This window comes from Herpailurus yagouaroundi, unplaced genomic scaffold, assembly GCF_014898765.1.
Source record: "Herpailurus yagouaroundi ecotype Mexico unplaced genomic scaffold, PumYag 322, whole genome shotgun sequence".
NCBI classification, from domain to species: domain Eukaryota; kingdom Metazoa; phylum Chordata; class Mammalia; order Carnivora; family Felidae; genus Herpailurus; species Herpailurus yagouaroundi.
In genome coordinates, this window is record NW_024412539.1 from 1,204,073 (window position 1) to 1,225,313 (window position 21,241).

Below are 21,241 nucleotides of genomic sequence, written 5' to 3' on the forward strand. Positions count from 1 at the left end.
TTTTTTTAAACATCAGGCTGTTTTTTGAAATGGAAATCACCAAGATGACATGTCCTACCCCTCCCTGATCACAAATGGGAAGGGAGATGGGGATATAAACCTCCAGATGCTCCATCTAACCTGCCATCAAGTTCTGTAAAATCAGTACACTCTTCTGCCATTCCCAAGTCCTCTCCTCTCAGAGGAAGGACACCTTTAGCAGTGCACATAAAAGTTTACTGTGCTATGAGGTGTCCCAGGCTGTTATTTTCCTCTGTTTATCAGGCAGAATGGCTGATCTGAAGAGATCAGTGGCAATGACGTCTGAGACACAGCAACATCCAGCAAACCCCCACCAACTACTTTACCTATTACCTCCTTTTCCTTCCCTCTGTAAAGAAAGAGAGAACATCGGGACACCAACAATAAAATTAAATGGAGAAATTACACTCGTATTGGTTAAGAGATCTTGTTTCTTTACCTAGTCATTCACGAGTCTACGAAAACAAACTTGGGACTAGAAAGAAGCAGTTAATCCTTCCTATGGTGTCAATTACTTCCATCCTGTGTCTAAATATGCAATATGCAGAGTTGACTTAATGTTAACTATCACCTGATTTATAAATGCTACTAGAGCAGAACAGTGTCATGGACTAATTCCCCAAAGGAGAAAACCCCAAAATCACTTCTATTTAGTTTTACAAGTTTATTTCTTAATAAGTTTCGCTTGTCCAGTATAACACTTGGTTTCCTTCTTCTATGCTGATTTGACTGTTGTAAAGTAATACACACCAGGGACATATTATTTGGCATAGAGAAACCACCCTGGGGTTAGAGAGCTGAATAATGCACAAGTTAAGGTTGAATGTATTACTCCTTCAAGGGCCTTGCTTCACATCCCATGGAAAGAATAAAATGAACCGGCAGGGAGGGAAACGGTAGGGACCAAAGAGGAGACAGCCAGGAAGTCAAGATTTTGGAGGGATGAGCAAAAGGTTGCCGTAAAAATGTACCTTTTTTTCTGCAAACTGTCTTTGGTTAAAAGCCAGAGAATAACTGAGTTCATTAGAGGCAGAGGAAAGACAAAAGGAAAAGAAGTGGATTTGTTGAACTTAAGTGGATGGGTTTTCAATTTAAAATAAACTTTTCGGGGCGCCTGAGTGGCGCAGTCGGTTAAGCATCCGACTTCAGCCAGGTCACGATCTCACGGTCCGTGAGTTCAAGCCCCGCGTCAGGCTCTGGGCTGATGGCTCAGAGCCTGGAGCCTGTTTCAGATTCTGTGTCTCCCTCTCTCTCTGCCCCTCCCCCGTTCATGCTCTGTCTCTCTCTGTCCCAAAAATAAATAAACGTTGAAGAAAAAAAAAATTTAAAAATAAAATAAACTTTTCAACAAACAGAACTACTCATTCAGAAAGGGTGGTCTTGGGGCACCTGGGTGGCTCAGCCCATTAAGCCTCTAACCTCAGCTCTGGTCATGATCTTGCAGTTTGTGAGTTCCAGTCCCCAGTCCCGCAGTCCCGCTCTGCTGACAGCTCAGAGCCTGGAGCCTGCTTCGGATTCCGTGTCTCCCTCCCTCTCTGCCCCTCCCCCCCCCCCATAAATAAACATTAAAAATTTCAAAAAGAAAATAAAGGGTGGCTTTGTACAACTTGGATTCCCCATCACTGGTTGTTTAAGTGGTATTATCTTGTTAGAAATGTAGTAAACAGTATTCATGTATCCCTCATTGGGTAAATGTGTATTAAAAGCTTACTCTGTACAAGGTGCATGCAGAATATGAAGAGGAATCATCCAGATTTGCTCTCTGCCAGCTGTCAAAGCAGTGCTTCTTACACTCCAGTATGTATACACATTCCCCTGAGGCTCTTGTTAAAAGGCAGATTCTGATTGTGTAGTTAAGGCCGCAGATTCTACACCTGTAACAAGTGCCCAGGTGATGCCAATGTTGCTGGGCTGGGTTCACACATCCTGAGTGATAAGGGTTTCTCGTAGGGAATTAGGCATGCACATAATTATACAAGGTAAGAATTAGTAAATACCATATTAGTTCCATTAATTATCAGTAAAAACCTAGATCTGTCCCAATCCTAGAATTATCTTTGTCCTTTTCTGCCTTCCGTGTTCCTTGTTTTTGTTGTTGCTCTTTCTCAAATTTTATTTCTTCCGGGGTTGCTCACTGTATATGCTGTCTCTTAGCTTAGAATAGCTTTCTCCGCCTCTTCAGACTAACGTTTCACTAATTTGTCAAGGTTTATCTCCTAATCACCCGTTATTCCCTGGGCCCCAGCCGAGGCTGACTGCTCCCCACATCAGTTAGTTTGAACCTCAAGCGATTGCCGCTACTTCCTTCTGACTCCAGTAGGAAGTCTGGTTTTTAATTCCCCATCGGAACCCACCTCTTCGGGCCTATCCTAAAAACCCTGCCCAGAAAACGTTTTGGCGAACCTGAAGCCGTGTCAGGCGGCCGGGAAGACAGCAGCGCCGCTTCTCCGGGTACAGAACACCCGAGCCCAGCGAGGCGGTTCTAAGTGTCACCTGGAGACGCGCCCATAAAGGAAAGCCCGGGGGCTGACCGCCACAGTGATTCCTGGTCCAGGGCCCCCGAGCGGACATCCCATCCCCGGCGCGAGGCTAACTGCGGAGCTGGCGCCCCCGCCTGGCGCAGGAGGCTGCCCACCACCGAGGCGCTGGCGGCTAGAGAGGCCGGCGAGCTCCCGGTGCCGTTGCCGCGCGGCCGCAGGGAACGCGCGGGGCGGGCCTCGCGCCACTGGCCTTGTAGCCATTTTAGGAGGAAATCAGGTTCGCTAGCCCGGGGCGCGGCTTCAATTTCAATAACTTTATTGGTGGCCTTATCCGCAGAACAACCATCGCACTGGTGGCTAGGGGAGGAGGGAGAGCATCGCGGGAGGTGATTGGGGTGGGGGCGCGCCTGGGCAGTGCGCGCGGGGATGCGGGGAGTTCCCCAAAGTGTGTTTCCTGAGCAGCAGGCATCCAGAGGGCTTGGAGTGGGGGGGTTCCGGGCGCCCCTGGAGGCTGGGGAAGGAGGGGTCCCCGGGCTCGGCTTCCCTGGGGCGGGGATTCCCTTGCCCGAGTCCCCAGGCGCAGGGGCGGAGCCAGGGGCGTCCCTGACGCGGCCGCCGGGGTGTTCCTAGTCTGGTGTTGTTCCCCACGGCAGGTGGCCCCGGACTCGAGCTGCAGCCATGGGAAACACCACCAGCGACCGGGTGGCTGGGGAGCGCCACGGCGCCAAGGCTGCACGCTCCGAGGGCGCCGGCGGCCATGCGCCGGGTAAGGAGCACAAAATCATGGTGGGGAGTACCGACGATCCCAGCGTCTTCAGCCTGCCGGACTCCAAGGTGAGCGTTCCCCACGCCCCCAGCGGACGCTGCCGCAGCGGGCTGGGTGTCAGCGCTCCTCCTCTCGGTTCTTTCTTAGCACGCTGACCTAGCTTACGGTTTTCTGAATTAAAGGGATTTTTCGGGCACGGAGATGTTGGATGGTAACTACTCCTGCGGTGCTGCCTCAAAATAGAATAGAGGCGGAGTTTTTGTTTTTCGACTAATCTGTTGGCCATGATTACGATGGGGACTGTAGACACCCCCACCCCCAATATCTGGTTTTCCTAACAGGCAGGTGCCCTCTTCTAGAGTATTGATGAACTTATAGGTTGTAAGTTGCCTGAGTTGCTGACCATAGGCAGCAGTTTCTCAAATTTGCCCGGAGGTGGGTAAGTGATTTTATTTTTCCTGACAACTTATATGTATCAGTATCATTTTGCCCTTCTAAGAACTCAGCACTTCTTTTTTTTATTTATTTAAATTCAAGTTAGTTAACATACAGTGTAGTATTGGCTTTAAGAACTCAGCATTTCTGATCCTCTTGCCCTTTGCATGGCTGTGAGCCATGCAACCACTTGCTTATTTGATACAATCTCCTAATCTTGGGGATCAATAAAGGACCTTCTTAGGTTGACTGCTCAGTGTTCATCTCATACTTTATAGTTGTGGTAGTTCAGGTGGTGTTTCTTTCACACCCAGCTGCTCCTCAAGTGGGAGAGCAGGTGATTCCAGGATTTCTCCACTTCCTGTTAGTAGTTCATAACGATACCATCGCTGAAAACAGACAGCCCACAGCTGTCCCCGGGACCTTGAACTCAAATCCAAGGACTTTGAGAAAAGTGGCAACTTGTGTTCACCGGTAGAGATGGAGCTGACAGCAATGTGATTACCAACCGAATGTTCCTAGTCACACTGAGAGCTGTCAGCATGATAAACAATAATTCCTCCAGACAGTCTGAGTGGGGTGAAGTAGAAAAATGGAGGGATTGAGGAGATTGGGGTGTGTTTGATTTTTTTTTTTTTTTTTTTGTCTTTATCACTACAAACCTTTCACCAGACTGGAGTTTTACAGAGTAAAGAATGATTTGCCCAGTCGGTGGCACGTGAAATTTGGATTCTGTTTCTTTTCTTGAATCCCAATTGAGAACATAACCACAGAAAAAGAAGTCAAGTTGATTAAAAGGACCACTTCTTGGTGTTTCTTCTCCATTCCTTTCTTCCTTTTCCCACTCCAGGACTTCCTCAACATATGAGCTGTCTACCCAGTCACTTGAATTTACTTCTTCAAAGCTTTTTCAAGGTGGTCCATCTCGTAATTTTACCCTTTTCCTACATCGATGACTCAGGATTTAAGTACAGTGAGTGTGTTTGTCAAACTGTGACTGCAGTAACCGGTGTCCTGATTAAAAGCCAGGTTCTTCCATCTGAAATGGAACCTTTTTGGGGTCATTCTTTCCCTTTACCTCAGTCTTGCCATTTGTGAATAAGAAAATCGGTTCAGATAATTCCTCGGGTCTCTTCTACATCTAAAATTGTATAGTTCTCAAGCTAGTCTCTTTACTTCTTCCTTCAGTGTTTCACTTAAACATTTTCAAACTATAATTCTCATTGTTTTGCCTCTTTCCGTGATGATCTTGCTGACTATTTAACTTGGAGTAAATGGTCTTTCTGCTAGTCAGCTGTACTCAGGCCTGCCTCAGAAATGTCATGTCATATGTGGGAGGGCTTTCTTCCAAAGCTAGGCATATTAATAGTTTGTAGCTTTCAAACTCTAAACTGAAAATACTAAATCATGAAGGTAACTCATAGGAACAGTGGCAGTGGGGCCTGCATTCCTTCAAATGCCAGTCTTCTCAGTGGACCAGTTCAGTAGTTCTCAATCCTATTTGCGCATTAGAATCACTTGAGATTTGTTTAAACACTATATGGAAAATTGGAAACATTTTCCACATTTCAAAGTAGGGAGAACAGTGTAATGAACTCCTGTATACCCATCACCCAGTTTAAATCATGATCAAATTGTGAACAAATTGATATCATCTATACCCCAATCCCCCCCCCCCCAATTTATTTGAAGCAAATTCCAGACATCCTAGCAAATATTATTTTGTCTGTAAATATTTTAGGATGTATCTCTAAAGATGAGGTTTTATTCTTTATTTTAACTTAATCACAGTATTGTTATTATTCTCTGTGAGCCTTTTTAAAAATAGATTCCTAGGCCCTGTATCTAAATCAGAATCTGAGAGTTACTCTTAGGCATGTGTAAAAACTTCTGTGATTTTAATGCAGCCAGTTAGGCAAGAGTGCATTGCTTTCAGAATATGGAGATCAAGGTTTTCACTTAAGTCACTTATGTAATATGAAAGTCCCTTCAATTCTGTTTCTCAATTTACTTCAGTTTATGCTGCTACTGGTGTCTCATAGTGTAGTTTTGAGGAATATTGAGAGACAATATGCAAAGGTAGACTACCTTAGCCATTTTGAAAGTAAAGCCCGAATGAATAAGTTAACCCTTTTTTTTTAACCCACATTATTTTATTTGCTAAATGTTTTGACTTGATACAGTACAGTCCTGTTTACCTATCTAACAAAGTCATTTAAGCCGGTCTAAAGTGGGGATCAGCAAACTTTTTCTGCAAGGGACCAGACAGTAAATATTTTAGACTTTGTGGCCATATAGGTTTTGTCACAACATTCAATACTGCTACTACAGCATGAAAGCAGCTGTAGATAATATATAAATGAATGTGTGTGGCTATTTTCCAATAAAAGCTTATTTATAAAAGCATCTGGCTCACTGGCCATAATCTGCCAACTCTTGTTCTAAAGGATGGTAATGAAAAGAAACTAAGTAAGGAGACATTTGTTTTTAGAATCCTACAGACCTCATTTGATATTAGAACCACTTTTGTTAAAGGAAGCTGGGTTACTTTAACCAGTTGGGTTACTCCTTGAGAGTCCAGAATTTTCATCCCTACTCCTGAAATAATTAGTATAAACTTGGCAGAAGTGAGCAAGTTAAGATTTCATAACACTTCCCAAAATTTAAGAAACCAATGATGATGATTTTTTATATTTTTAGTGTCCTTTTTGTAACCTGTCTGCTAAAATGAAGTTTGTGAATTATTTATGAATTTCAGTATTTCTAACTTCCATTACAACTGATCATTGAAAACTGTTCCTATTTACATGTGAAAAATACATGGCTAACTTTATTGCTTTTTATAGAAGCATACTTTTTTTCATATTTTTTCTCTTAAGAGGCACTCAGAAGCATGTCATAATTGCCTGCCTGTGAGTTAATCTGGTAACAGCCAGTAAGCTTCCCCCCATCTTTTTTTTTTTTTATTTTTTTAATGTTTATTTATTTTTGAGAGAGAGAGAGAGAGAGAGAGAGAGAGCGTGAATGGGGGAGGGACAGAGAGGGAGACACAGAATTGGAAGTAGGCTCCAGGCTCTGAGCTGTCAGCACAGAGCCAGATGTGGGGCTCGAACTCATGAATCATGAGATCATGAGCTGAGCTGGAGCCGGATGCTTAACTGACTGAGCCACCCAGGTGCCCCAGTCCCCCTTTCTTTTTTTTTTTTTAAAGGGAGATCCTAAGGCTCTGAAAGGGTGGGTGATGTATGCAGCCTATAAAGTTAGGCTGTGATTTGGGCAACCCTTGAGCATAAGCCATTTGACTATTTTGGTCCTCGATGAGTTGTCTATAGTTTATTCAAAATGTGATTTAGTTGCCAATTTCAAGGCTTACTGATCCTTAGTAGAAACCTAGCGCCCCTCTGTAAGCTAGGGGAGAAAGTGACCTTTTAAGAATTCCTGGGTCACAATTTAGGGATGACCTAATCCTTCTTACAGCTCCCTGGGGACAAAGAATTTGTATCATGGCAACAAGATTTGGAGGACTCCGTAAAGCATACACAGCAGGCCCGGCCCACTGTTATCCGCTGGTCTGAAGGAGGCAAGGAGGTCTTCATCTCTGGGTCCTTCAACAATTGGAGCACCAAGATTCCACTGATTAAGAGGTGAAGACAAGTGTCTTGGTTGAGTCTACATGAGTCTACATAGGAAACCAGAGACCTGATTTCCTTTCTCAGGAGAGAGACCTGGCTGTACTGCTCCTCTCCATCTGCTAGGGACTCTCTCTAGAACATTTTCTGTGACCAATGACTACATTTGTGACATTTTTTTTTTTTTAAGCCTTGTAGTGAGTCAGAGATGTTTTACCCATTAGAATATCACTGCCTCAGAGGAACTTAGTGTAACAGCTTTGTGGGTACATTCTTTAGGACTGTTAACACAAATCCTATCTATGCTTGTGGGAAGTCATTTGTAACTGGCTGAGTCCACTTGTTCTGACTTCTGCATCAAAACAAAATACAACATGACATCTAGTTACTAATGTGAGTTGTTGCTTGCAGAGCAGTAATGAATTATTTGGTGATCAGAATGGCCCTTTACATGTAGATCATTTTTCAGAAAATGCTCACCAAAATGTGGAAAGGGTACCTGAGGCACTTCTGTATCCTGAGGCTACCTGCTATCTTCTTTATACTTGTGAGGGGTCTGTTCCTACTGAAGCATATCAGTTGTGCTAAGGCAAACCATTTTGGGGATTAACATCTCTATCATTCTTTTCCAGATATTAGTTAAGAACTAAAGTTATTGGGAGGAGCTGGTAAATAAGTCTTCAAGGTGATAATACAGAAAAGGAGAATGGGTCTATAAATTATTTTCTATTCCGGGGGACAATTGCTTAGGAATGTGGGAGACCATTGGTATGATGTTGTGAAATCTCATGGTTTTTACATTAACATTCTGTCTTCTAATAGGAACTTGGCCTGCTTAACTTTCTGTTTTCTTCTGTAGCCATAATGACTTTGTTGCCATCTTAGACCTCCCTGAGGGAGAGCACCAGTACAAGTTTTTTGTGGATGGACAATGGGTTCATGATCCATCAGAGGTAAGGCCTTGATTTCCAAGGGTAACCATTAACTTAACTGTGTCCTTTTGGCTATTCCCCTTGGTGTCAAATATCATTGCTGTCAGGATTGATGGGCTCCTACACTGGAGGGTCTCTCTCGATTAAAGATGGAAGTGCTGAGTATGATCATTTTTAAAATAGGAGAATTAGATGGAAGAGATGAATTTGAAACCGGGTTTATGAATTGTTTCCATCCATTGTTTCAGCCTGTGGTTACCAGTCAGCTTGGCACGATTAACAATTTGATCCATGTCAAGAAATCTGACTTTGAGGTGTTTGATGCTTTAAAGCTAGATTCAATGGAAAGCTCAGAGACATCTTGTCGAGGTAAGTTCGTAGTATTTGCTCTTTCTTGATGTGTTCTTCTTATAACGCATGTTCCTTCCCAAGGGTAGTTTTCGTTCTTTTGCTTTAATGTTTATTTATTTTGAGAGAGAAAGAGAGAGAATATGGGGGAGGGGGAGAGAGAGAGAGAGAGAGAGAGAGAGAGAGAGAGAGAGAGAGATCCAAGCAGGCTTTTTGCTGTCAGTGCAGAGCCGATGTGGGGCTTGATCCACGAACTGTGAGATCATGACCCGAACCAAAAAGCAAAAATCAAATGCTCAACAAGCTGAGCCACCCAAGCACCCCTTGTTTGTTTTTTCCTTTTCTCCTTAGGAATCTTCTTTTTTTTTTTATCCTCAAGAATCTTCTGAATCATATATATGTTTTATATATATATATATAATTTGTATAAATTTTTGGGCAACCTTTGAGCATAAGCCATTTGTCCATTTTGGTCCTAGATGAGTATATGTGTGTGTATGTGTAAATATATATGTATATATACATGTATACGTAAATATGTATGTATATATATTTATGTATATATATGTATATATACATATATATATTTATGTATATATATGTATATATGTGTGTATACATATGTATATATACATATACACATGTATATATGTGTGTGTACATATGTATATATACATATACACATGTATATATGTGTGTATATGCATACACACAACATATATATGAATCGTATATATGTTTTATATATGTATATATGTAAAATTTGTTAATATATATATTTTTGTCTATATACATGTTTGTCCTGTAAACATTTAGGTCTCCTCTGAGACAAGAAAAACCTCAGTCTAGTGAATTTCATTTCAAACTTTTTTTTTTAATGTTTAATGTTAGTTTACTTTTTGAGAGAGAGAGAGAGCGTGTGTGCATGAGCAGGGGAGGGGCAAAGAGAGAAGAAGACCCCTAATCTGAAGCAGGCTCCAGGCTCTGAGCCCAATGCAGGGCTCAAATTCACAAGGCGTGAGATCATGACCTGAGCCAAAGTTGGATACTTACTGACTGAGCCACCCAGGCACCCTCATTTCAAATTTTTTAATGAGGATCTACAGCAAGACATTTGTTTTACATTGTAACCCAATTCTCTCCCTCCCTCCCTCCCTCCCTCCCTCCCTCTCTCTCTCTCTCTCTCTCCCTCCCCGCCTCCTCTCTCTCTCTCTCTCTTGCTCACTCGCTCACACATACACACCTGTAACACAAGTCTCATAGCAGAATGTGTGCCTTTGTTACATGCAATGTACTCTATTTTCTGTTTTATCCTTTCTTTCATAGGCCTATAGTTTAAAAAGCTATTTCTAGGGACACATGGGTAGCTAACTGCATGGTTAAGTAAGTGCATGGCTAAGTTAAGTGTCTGACTCTTGATTTTGGCTCAGGTCATGATTTCATGATCATGAGATCGAGCCTCTCACTGGGACCCACACTGAGCATGGAGCCCATTTCAGGTTCCCTCTCCCTCTCCCTCTGCTTTTCCCTTGCTCACAGACTTTCTCATGGGCTTTGAAAAAAATCAATATTGGGGGCGCCTGGGTGGCTCAGTCAGTTGAGCATCCGACTTCAGCTCAGGTCAGGTTTGAGCCCCGAGTCGGGCTCTATGCTGACAGCTCAGGTCCTGGAGACTGCTTGGGATTCTGTGCCTCCCTCTCTCTGCTCCTCCCCTGCTCATACTCTGTCTCTCTCTCAAAATAAATAAAGATTTAAAAAAAATTTTTTTTTCCAGAAAAAAATAAATAGTGAAATAAAAGCCTATTTCTAGTAATATTTCAAGTTTTCATTGACCCTTTGGCAGTATCACCCAGCTGAGGCTAGTTGTGTCTGGTTTGCCTTGTTTAGATGCATTAGCTTAATCCTGCCGGTTTGATGGCTTAGCTGGCAGTTTTATAGGGCCCTCCAAGAATGGCAGTCTTCAGGCAGGGGTAAAGGGGGGAGGGTTAAAAAAACCCCACAGTTCTTTTGTGTGTATATTAACTGCATTATAAGTTTGGGGTTAAAAAAAAAAATTCCTTAGGGGCACCTGGGTGGCTCAGTCGGTTGGGCGTCTGACTTCGGCTCAGTTCATGATCTCACACTCTGAGTTTGAGCCCCACGTCAGGGTCTGTGCTGACAGCTCAGAGCCTGGATCCTTCTTCAGATTCTGTGTCTCCCTCTCTCTCTGCCCCTCCCCCACTCATGCTCTCTCTCTCTCTCTCTCACTCTCTCCTTGAAAAATAAACAAACATTTAAAAAATTTAAAAAATTCCTTGGTAGAGGAAAAGACCTGTATCTTTTTGTTTCTCCTAATACTACTTTTTCCATGGATTTCATCACATTGACTATAGCATCAGAAGAGTGATGTGCTCAGCACACTCACGGTTACCATTTTATTACATTACAACAAAGGCTGTACCGGTCTAAAGAACGGTGCACTGTGTTCCCAGTGAGTGCAGTTTTCCCTTGTGAGTTCAGAGCCTGCCCCTGCTACTCACTGGCTTTGAATTCATGGACAGGTCCTTCAACCTTTTTCCGTAAGTGCAGTATATTAGAATATCAGGGCACAAGGGTGGCTTATGTAGCTTCTAAGAGATCAATCAATGGTATCATAATTGTCTGTCTATGAAAAGCATACAAATATTGTTTATATTATATAAGCTCAGAACATAAAGTTGGACATTCTTCTTGACTGGTTGGTTAGGCAGTGACCAACAGAGTTTAGTAATACTGAATTAAATGATGAGACTGCTTGCAGCCCTCCACTTTTGCATTAGAGGATTCTGGCAAAGCCGCCAGTGAACATATACCCATTATTATACAGAAAGAGGACTGGCATACTTTTGATATTCTCTCTTCCTCCTTTAACCCAGTTTCCAGTTTCCTGATCTCCTTTGTGCCTGTATGGATTTGCCTATTCTGGACCTTTCATATAAACGGGATCACACAATACGTGGTCTTTGATGTTTGGCTTCTTTCACTTAGCAGGTTTTCAGCGTTCATCCATGTTTTAATGTGTATCAGAACTTTTTTTTTTTTTAAGTTTATTTTTGAGAGAGAGAGAGAGAGAATGGGAGAAGGGGAGAGAGGGAATCCCAAGCAGGCAGGGCTTGAACTCTCAAATCCTGAGATCATGACCTGAGCCAAAATCAAGAGTTGGATGCTTAACCAGCTGAGCTGCCCAGGCGCTCCAATACTTCACTCCTTTTTGTGACTGAATAAAATTCCATTGTATAGATATATCATTCTGTTTACCTGTTAGCTGATGGACATTTGGATCATTTCCACTTTTTGTCAATTATAAACAATGCTGTTCTGGACATTGTGCTCAAGTTTTTGTGTGAACATGTTTTCATTTCCTAAGAGTGTAATTGCTGGGCCATCGGATAACTTTACATTTAACTTTTGAAGGAATTGGCCACCTATTCTCCAAAGCTATTGTACTATTCCCTCCGGCAACAGGATGGTACAAAGGTTCCAATTTCTCCACATCCTCACCAATAATTATTTAAAAAAAATTTTTTTAATGTTTATTTAGTTTTGAGAGTGAGAGAGAAAGAGAGCACAAGCTGGGGAGGGGCAGAGAGAGACACACACACACAGGATCCAAGGCAGGCTCCAGGCTCCGAGCTGTCAGCACAGAGCCCAGTGCAGGGCTTGAACTTATGAACCGTGAGATCATGACCTGAGCCGGAATTAACAGACTGAGCCACCCAGGCGCCCCACCAACAATTATTATTGTGTCTTTTTTATTATAGCCATCTTAATGAGTGTTAAGTGGTATCTAATTCTGCTTTTGGTTTACATTTCCCTAACAACTACTTCAGTGTTAGTAATCTTGTCCTCACTGTTGCAATCATTGTAGCATCAGCAATCTTAAGAGTGTATATCCTTGTTGTCTGTTGCTTGGGTGTTAAAAAAAAAAGAAAAAAAGAAAAGAAAAGAAATCTTATTTTTTTCATATTGTTTGACAGTTCACAAGGCATTGTCACATCTTTTATCTCATTTGATTGCTATAAAGACATTGTGAAATAGGGTAGAAATATTACTTTCATTTTATGAATGAAGAAACTGACTGTAGTAGGAGGATTTGTCCCAGGTCATACAACTGATAGAGTAGCTTTTCTCTGAACCTACAACTTTGACTCCTCATCCCCTCTTCTGTCCTCCCCATCATGTTGCCATGTTGAGGAATTTCATGTTCAGGATGACTCAGACTCTTTGCCTTACAGTTGTAGAGCCAGCAGCTTATAAGTTTATGATCTATGATTTCTACCATATTTAATATTAGCTGCCATGTATTGACAGTTTTTTTCATGCACTTTTACTAGTTCTGCAATTTTCCCTTATATTTGGGTAAATATCTTCCAGACCTTTCCAGCTCTCCCCCAGGGCCTTATGGTCAAGAAATGTATGTGTTTCGATCCGAGGAGAGATTCAAATCCCCACCCATCCTACCTCCTCACCTTCTTCAAGTTATTCTTAACAAGGACACTAATATATCTGTGAGTATCCTGAAAGGATTGCTGGGGCATCTGGGGGTTACTAGAACCATCTGATCCAAAGTTAGTAATCATAGAGGTCAGGATTATTACAAAGCTGTGTTGAGAATATAAATCATGTGTATATCAATAGCATTACAGATCCTTTTTTCCAGGGCTGAGTTGTTACTTTTCCAGCTATTGATATCAAAATTCATAGTTACCTTCTGATTGTAATAAATTAGACCCAGAACCATAGATTGTTAGAAGTCCCAGAAACTGGGACTTCTATTCCAACAGAAGATAAGGCATATTTATCATTTGGGAGTATACAAAAGGAGTATAAGGGGTTTGGGTTTGCGTTTTTTCCCTGTATAATTGATATGTCTAGTCAGTTCACTTGATTCCCACTAAGGTTTTTGTCTCCTAACACAAATCTTCTGTACGTGTTGTGGGCAAGATTTTTGTTTTCACTCTTATTAAGGGAGATAAATAGATGCTAAGGCTTAGGGTTTGCCCTGGACTCAGAATTTTCCTAATTCTCTGTAATAAGAACAAATGATTGATATATAGTATCATTTAAAAGAAATATACATTCTAGCTTAGTTTCTCAACAGTTTTTTTTAAATTTTTTTCATGTTTATTTATTTTTGAGAGAGAGAGAGAAAGCATGAGCGGGGAAGGGGCAGAGAGAGGGGGAGACACAGAATACAAAGCAGGCCCCAGGCTCTGAGTGGTCAGCACAGAGCCCGACATGAGGCCAGAACTCACGAACCATGAGATCATGACCTGAGCCAAAGTCAGACGCTAAACCGACTGAGCCACCCAGCCGCCCCTCAGAAGTTTCCAAAGAGCTCTGAGGAAGAGTAAACTGGTTTAAAACTGTGCATTTAATCCCATTTAGTGATTTTTTTCTTTCTTAGTGTGACCCAGCCTTGCTTCCCGAGCCCAACCATGTTATGCTGAACCATCTCTATGCATTATCCATTAAGGTGAGTAGTGGTCCTGGCTCTTCCCCAAAATGAGAGGGAAGGGGTAACACATGTTCTTCAGTGGTAATTTGCCCTGCTACCTCACTGAAGCTAAAGCTGGCCGTAATGGTCAAATTGTAGGAGAAGTTTCTTAACTAGTAGGTGGATTTTTTTGTTTGGTTGTTTATTTTAAATCTTAGTCCCTATCCTACGTTCTGGCTAGCTGAATTGCCCTGTGACTTAATGAACCTTTTTCCTTCCTGGTTTCTTTTTGGATAGCTATAACCTTTGTACCACCTACTTAATTAAATTAGAGTTCATAGCACTAGGATTTCATTGCAGACAAAGCAAGTTTATCTTTCCAGTTTGGAGAATGCTCAAATATGACTAAGCCTTTTGCTTTCTAAAGGTGGATAGGAGCTGCTGTTGGGTGCTTCAGTCACATATACCCACTGATTGCATCTCTCCTCTACACTAGGTAAAGGGGAAATGTGACCAGATTTGCTCTGTCACCTCCAACTCTTAGCGTTCTCCTTAGTTTTTCTGCTGCCTCGGAGCCTGGGTTGAAAATTATCCATTCAGTCCCATCACATCTTTGTGGTTTGGCTATTGGAGTAAAGTTTTAGATAGCTCTGTAGTTACCAAACTAGGCTCATTGTCAGAATTACCTGGGGAAGTTTGTAAAAATACAGATTCAAAGCCTGCATCCCCAAAGATTCTGAATAAGTATGTCTAGGATAGAGCCCCCGTAATTGTTTTTTAAGCTGCTTTTATTTCCTAGATGTGCAGCCAGATTAAGGAAATCACTGATACAGCTATCTTTAACAGATTATGTGTTACTTTTCAAATATATATATTATTGAATTTAAATTTTATAATAACCTTGTGAGGTAAGTATTATTTTTAACCCCTGTTTTATAGATAAAGAAACTAAGGCTCAGAGAAGGTCATATTGCCAGTAAGTACCGGCGAGAGGACTGAGGTCCTCCTGTCCTCATTCCATGTTCTTTTCTAGTGGTCACTGCACCAGGTCTTTCCAAGTAGGTCTTTCTGTCACCTGCTCCTCATTTTTACCAGACCCTTCCTGGAGCAGAGTTTTGGCTTATTTTATTTTATTTTTTTAACTTACCTCGCTTCTGTCATATTTAAGCTGTGATCAGCATACTCTGGTCACAGAATGTTAATCTGAGAAGTATTCATTGTAGATACTACAGCATACGGGAAAATAGGAAGATGCACTGGGATTAGACTGAATTTTGCCTCCTGTAACTGCTGTTTGGCTCTCAATTGATGCTCACAGGCCTGCCCTCTCCTCCTGTGGCATGCCCTGAGGCTGCAACACAGCCGGGGAAAGAGTACCTCTTACTCTTCATATTGATTCTGACTCAGGTCAGTGTCTTGATTACTGTAGTTCTGCTTGACCTTGACCCATTCATTCTTGGTTCTGTCAGATTGTTTAGGCTGTTTGGAGCCACTGGATTGAATATCTTTCCAAAGAAGATTTTGGGGTCCACTTTGTTCAGAGAGAGGGATTCTTGAGTTTTCCTCTTGATTAGAATGAACTTTTTAAGTTCATTCCTGGTATTAAATGGAAATTAGACCTGCTTTGGGGCTTGGAAAGGTCAGGGTGGGGGATCACTGCCCTTTCTTCTCAGTGCATTTTAGACTTTCTTCTAAAACTGAATGTCAAAATATTTTTTCTTTTTTCTTTTTCCATGCAAGTTTTAATTAAGCCCAGTATTCAAATCTGAGGTAGGGAAAGGAGTGAGGTAGGAGACTAATATTTCTTCAGCACCTATTATGTGTCAGGTACCGTGCTACATATTCTCATATAATCATCAGTGCCACCTTAATGGTAGGTGTTATCCTTTGTAATAGTGAGGGAAAAGGCTTAGAGGCATCAAGTAGATTACTCAAGGCCACAAACAGAGTTACAGGAGGAGTCAGGATTGGAACTTAAGTTGAACGGACTCCAAAACCAACCTATTTCTATAATTTCCAACTATCTGTTAAAAGTGAGTGACTGAAACACTGATGGCTGGGAAGAGCCGCCTGTTGCCTAAACTAATGAATTAGGTGCATGTTTCTTTCCCTTGCAGGACAGTGTGATGGTCCTTAGCGCAACCCATCGCTACAAGAAGAAGTATGTCACTACTCTGCTGTACAAGCCCATCTGAAGGGATCCCTTCCTGCCTCCAGGATTCAAGAGAAGCATCTCCCTTGCCTTTCTGGACTGGACCAGTCTTCACCGGAGACTGGAAGGCTAACTTGCTTTGAGGCTGATGTGTGTGTTTCAGAGCCTTTGAGTAGGATGCTCTGCTTTTGCATCTGATTGCAGATGAGAGCTTTATGAGTTCATGGAATTTATTTTAAGAAAAAAAAATTATATATATATACATATACATATATGAGAGGAAGGTTAATGGAAGCCTCCTAGCTAGATGTGTTCTCTCTGCCTATGGGGACTCCCCAAGACCTGTTTGGGGGAGCCGCAGGAAGGACCGTTACAGGAAGCTTGTTTCCTAAAATGAACGAAGAGCCAACTCTCAGGATCCTTGTTGGGTAGAGATTCTGTCACTGCTACCTTGGCTCTCCAAAGAATGGGCTTGTGCCAGACTTCTGCCCTACTTCCAGCTGCCTCCTTGGCAGGGGCAGCTTTCCTTGCATGGGTTCTCTGTATTCCTAGAGTGTGTGGCACAGTCTGTGCTTTTTATGATAACCAGATGCCCCACAGGAACCCTTTCTCTTCTCATTTCACATTCTTGCTTTGATAACCTCCTTCCGATCCTATACCTGACCCTTCCCTAACAACAAAACTCACTGGCAGGTGACCCCTTTCAAAGGCTACGTAAGACCTGACCCACCTCAGAGACTAGGGCTGCCAGAAAGTCTCCTTTTTTAGCCCAGCACAGGCCCAGGCCACTTTGTTACCACTTGTTTTAACTTCTACTAAAGAAAATAGGTCTCAGCGTTGTAAGGAAGGCGGAACGCGGAAGGTCTACTTTCTTGTGTTAGTTTAGTGCCACGGCTTAGGCTGTCTTGGCACGTTCCCGTCGGTTTTCCCACCTGGCCTGGCCCTGCTTCCATATTTTCTTTCACAGATCAGACACCTTTGAAGATGGGAGTGGAACCAGGGAATGCTTTAATGTCTTTCATCCTTGGGAGATTTTTTACGTGCCTACATTTTTCTTTAATTAAAAAATGCCTTTTCATTGTTCTTAAGAGACTACATAGGAGAATTTTAGGCCCTTGATAAATGGTTCCCAAGATTTTCTTCAACAAGAAAGTAGTAGTCTAGTCCTCTACAGTCTTACATTAATGTGACCAACCCCATGCACATCATTAGACTAAACACTGTTCTAGATACAGATTCAGGTTCACTGGGTGCACCTAAAAATTTCTTTTAACTTCAAGATCCATGACGCCAAGAAGCAGGAAAGTAGCCCTGGTGTTCTAACCGTGAATAGTATTGCTTCCCTGTACCAAGTGCTAATGGAAAATCACTTTGTCTTTCTCTTTTTTAAAAGTGTTTGATGATGAAGCGAGGTCAGTGACTTTCATTTGTGGAATGAAAAGTAGCTACTCATTCCACTCTTGAAATGTTGTTCAAAGATAAAACTTTTTTCCCCCAAATATCTGTGGCTCTTCCATTACAGATAAATGCAAGTTAAACATTCAATTCTGAAGGAGGCCAAACTTGTTGCTTGAGAGACACCTTCACTGTTAAGATGTGTCCAGCCGCACTGAAAGGGCGCGCCCATAGGTCAGTTTAGCTACCTCCTGTCTTTCCTATTCAAAGCTGATGACACAGTTGTCTTCGGGTTATGTAGACCTGTTAGATCCTGGGAGGGAGGCAGTAGGGCATTGGGGTGGTGGTTTTGCTGGGAATGTAAATTGTTAAGTGCTTTGATGGTTACTTGCTGAGAGTAAATACCGCTTTAGCCACTCAAGGCTGCCTTCTGCAGCAAAAGGCTTGTGTGGGAAACCTTTTATGGTCCCAACCACTTGTTGAGTGGTGTGTCATTTAAAAAATCCAGGCCAAATCCTATTATTACCAGCTCTCAGGATCTACATTGTCTTCAGTTATAGTACGGTTTTTTCCAATACCCATTAAATAAGTGGGCCACATAGGAGGATTCAAAATCCTGGTTGTTAAATGGAGGATTTTGTTACACTCCTTTTTCTTGTCAACAGTATTGAAATGTGATTGCCTATGTGTTTGTGTATTAAAATTTTTACTCTACACAGGTGTATCAGTAGAGTGGGGCAGGAAAAGAGATCCCTTTAATTTTGATTTCAAGCCAGAGGCTTCTGACTCCAGTGACGCTAGGTTTTGGTGCTGGTGGCCTTGAGATCTTCCCGATCTGGAAATGTAGAGTGTCAGTTTCCCAAGTTCTGAGGTAATCTCTTGGCCAAATGTGACATGAGAGCCCACCAGCTGGTATGGAAGAGGACAGGCAAGGAGAGCTGGGCGATGCCCCCTTCAGCACTGTCCCTTCTCTGCACTGCTCATACACCTCTGGCTCTGAGAAGCCTGTCACACACAGTCTGTCTCCAAGAAACTTCTAGAAGGTAGAGAGGAAAGGAGGAAGGTAGCCCAGAGTACACCCCACTCATTCTTTTATGTTGGTTAAAGGGATAGTTTATTTTCTGCAAGAGAGAGCTTGGCAGATTTTGAAAATGAATAAAGGCAAAAAACCCCCACATTTTTAGCTTTTTTTTTTTTTTTCTTTTTAACCTATAGGAGTTTCACAGAGTCAAAGTTAGAAGAGTTAGAAAATCACTCTTTAGGAGGGCTCACCCTTTAAGAACTGCATCGTGGTTTGGGGGTTGTGAGGAAAAAGGAAGAGTGACTGAGCTAAGGAGGATACTAGGAAACTAAAGGCTTCCATAACTCAGAACTAAAAGTAGCCTTTTTGTTGTTAATTACATGAGACCTGACATACTGGAATCCTTGGATCTCACTGAACAGAACCTACTATATAAAACATCCCTTTGTCTCTTGTTCTGTTCTCTACCCTTTTTTCTGAATTCTGCTTTACCTTCAAGCTGACTTTTACCAGAGTCTCAGGTCAAACAGTACCTAAAACAAATGTTAGTCCTCTTGCTGGTATGGTCATGGTTATTAGCTTGCATTAAGCTTAGAAATGAATGGGATTTGGTCACTGCAAGTAACACCCCCTAGGGGCATACCTGGCCTCTACGGTGTTGGCTTTTTTGAAAACAATGCTTACATGGTAGAGAAACCCTGTAAAAGAAGAATCCAAGAGAAGATTCTGAGAGGATTGTACAAACCTCGGCCTCCAATTATTTCTTGTCTCTTGTAGACCTAATGGATCTGAAAAAAGCCTTTTCAAAGTGTCAATACTACATGCATGCTGCTAAAATGAAGTTTGGAAAGAAGTATTACCTCCAGGCTGGGTTTATATTAATCTGAGTATAAATGAAGGAGACATAGTAATGATAGAATCCCCTGCTTCTAATTGGGGAAATAGGGCTTTTAAAATTTTGACCTCAACTAAAAATGATATGCAATAGTCTATGTTGTATGTGTTTGAAAAATATTCTATCTCAGAGATTTCTAAGTCCTCACGTTCTAGTGATTTGGGGCACAGGCCTATGAGCAGATACACAATTTGTTCACACATTATTCTGACTCATCCTTAAAACCAAGGCCTTGCTGTCTTCTACCAGGGACTGCTAGCTCCAGCTACGCATGGGATAGAGCACCTGGGAGGGGTGGGGTTAGGGTCTTTCACAACTCCGGATCTAGGCATTTGTGTCTCCCTAGGTGCCCATCACAGCAGAAGGTAGAAGGCCTATCATTTCTTCAGTGAACCCAAACTTTTGGAGTAAAAGGGCCAAATTCATTTTTTAAATTATAAGAAGGAAGGGAGGGAGGAAAAGAGGGAAAGAAAGAGAAACCTTAAGAGTCTATTACTTACGAAATCCAATTCTTAGCAGTGGAATCCCTCTAGGATTCAAATGTGGGCTTTGTCTTGATTTACTTTTCTCGATTGTGCTTTGAAGTGATTAAATTTCATTAAAAATTAATGTATTAGTTCCATCCTTATTTGGAGTTGAATTAATTGGGTGTAGCACAGTGCTTTTGCAGTAAGATTGCTGTGAAATACCAAACGCTCTGTGGATTTTGTAGTCAGGTTAAATGGTCAAGGGGTATCTACCTACCGTAAGTATTATGTATTTGATCATCTTTTCTGTTCCCACCTACAGAACACTTACCTTACCTAGCTTGTGGTTTTAGAACAGCCAAAGCTCACTGATGTCCATTAGTCCTAATCTCCACACTGGGCCCATATGTGAGACTTGTTTGAATTTTAGTAAATGGGAGGATGCTCGTTGTTATTTCACTGAAGCATTTTGAATGAGTGCAGCTCTGTCATAAAGGGGGAATAAGACTATAATTTGGAAGGGAATTAAATAAGCAAGTCCTCCTTTAAATGGTGCTTTTTGTAACCTTTAGTGCCGAGGTACAGAGCTGTATTCCACAAAGGAATGGCATATGAGAATGGATTTTAAAGCTTTTCTCCAAATGTAATTTGTCATTGGACTTTGACATGTCTGAAAATTATGTGATGTAACAGACAGAAATGTGACATTTTTTTCCCATAAAACTGTTGAATAAAAAATATTACACAGCAATAATATTTGAGTTTTTCGCTGGTCACTGATTATCTTACCAAAATCTATCTGCCTCAGTAGTCTCAGAACCTAAAGAATGTGAACTGCCACACAAACACATTTGAATAAAGAGAGAAGGTGTAGGTGTAGGACAGAAGTGATGTCATCCATCCATCTGCCACTTTTCCTCTTTTCGTTCCAGGCTACGCTGTCATTAACTAGAGGAATGCAGACTCAGTGGTTTGAAATGCAGCACTCTAAAACTGCATAGTTAGCTATTGTCTTGTGTTGGGTTTGCTGAGACCCTAGACCATGGGTTTTCACCCCTGTCTGTACATTTATCACCTATGCAGATTCTATAAAAATATTGGTGCCCCATCCACTACCTCCATCCCCATTTAAATAGAAATCTCTGGTATGGAATCCAGGTATCTGTAATCCCTCTAGGATTCAAATGTGGGCTTTGTCTTGATTTACTTTACCAGGTGAGTAAATTACCACATTACCAGAGGAGT

At 41.9% G+C, this 21,241-nt stretch overlaps 1 protein-coding gene across 3 annotated transcripts; it reads left to right on the plus strand.

Annotated features, from left to right (window-relative positions):
* Positions 1-2,687: 2,687 nt before the first annotated feature.
* PRKAB2 (protein kinase AMP-activated non-catalytic subunit beta 2) lies at positions 2,688-20,750 on the plus strand. 3 transcript variants are annotated; one of them, XM_040462506.1, is made up of 8 exons: positions 2,688-2,778; positions 3,155-3,335; positions 7,180-7,346; positions 8,191-8,284; positions 8,512-8,632; positions 13,004-13,137; positions 14,037-14,105; positions 16,184-20,750. In XM_040462506.1, the coding sequence occupies exons 2-8, from the start codon at positions 3,180-3,182 to the stop codon at positions 16,259-16,261; spliced, it is 819 nt and encodes a 272-aa protein (XP_040318440.1). In that variant the 5' UTR covers positions 2,688-2,778; positions 3,155-3,179; the 3' UTR covers positions 16,262-20,750. The 3 variants fall into 3 exon arrangements, with proteins under 3 accessions (XP_040318440.1, XP_040318441.1, XP_040318442.1); XM_040462507.1 differs by lacking the exon at positions 2,688-2,778 and adding an exon at positions 2,793-2,887; XM_040462508.1 differs by lacking the exon at positions 2,688-2,778 and adding an exon at positions 15,006-15,042 and having other exon boundaries at positions 3,060-3,335.
* Positions 20,751-21,241: the final 491 nt, after the last annotated feature.

Coding starts and splice junctions, on each gene's coding strand:
- PRKAB2 (XM_040462506.1), top strand. CDS start 3,180: ATGGGAAACACCACCAGCGACCGGGTGGCTGGGGAGCGCCACGGCGCC. Junction 8,285..8,511: donor GGGTTCATGATCCATCAGAG/GTAAGGCCTTGA, acceptor CCATTGTTTCAG/CCTGTGGTTACCAGTCAGCT. Junction 8,633..13,003: donor CTCAGAGACATCTTGTCGAG/GTAAGTTCGTAG, acceptor AATATCTTCCAG/ACCTTTCCAGCTCTCCCCCA.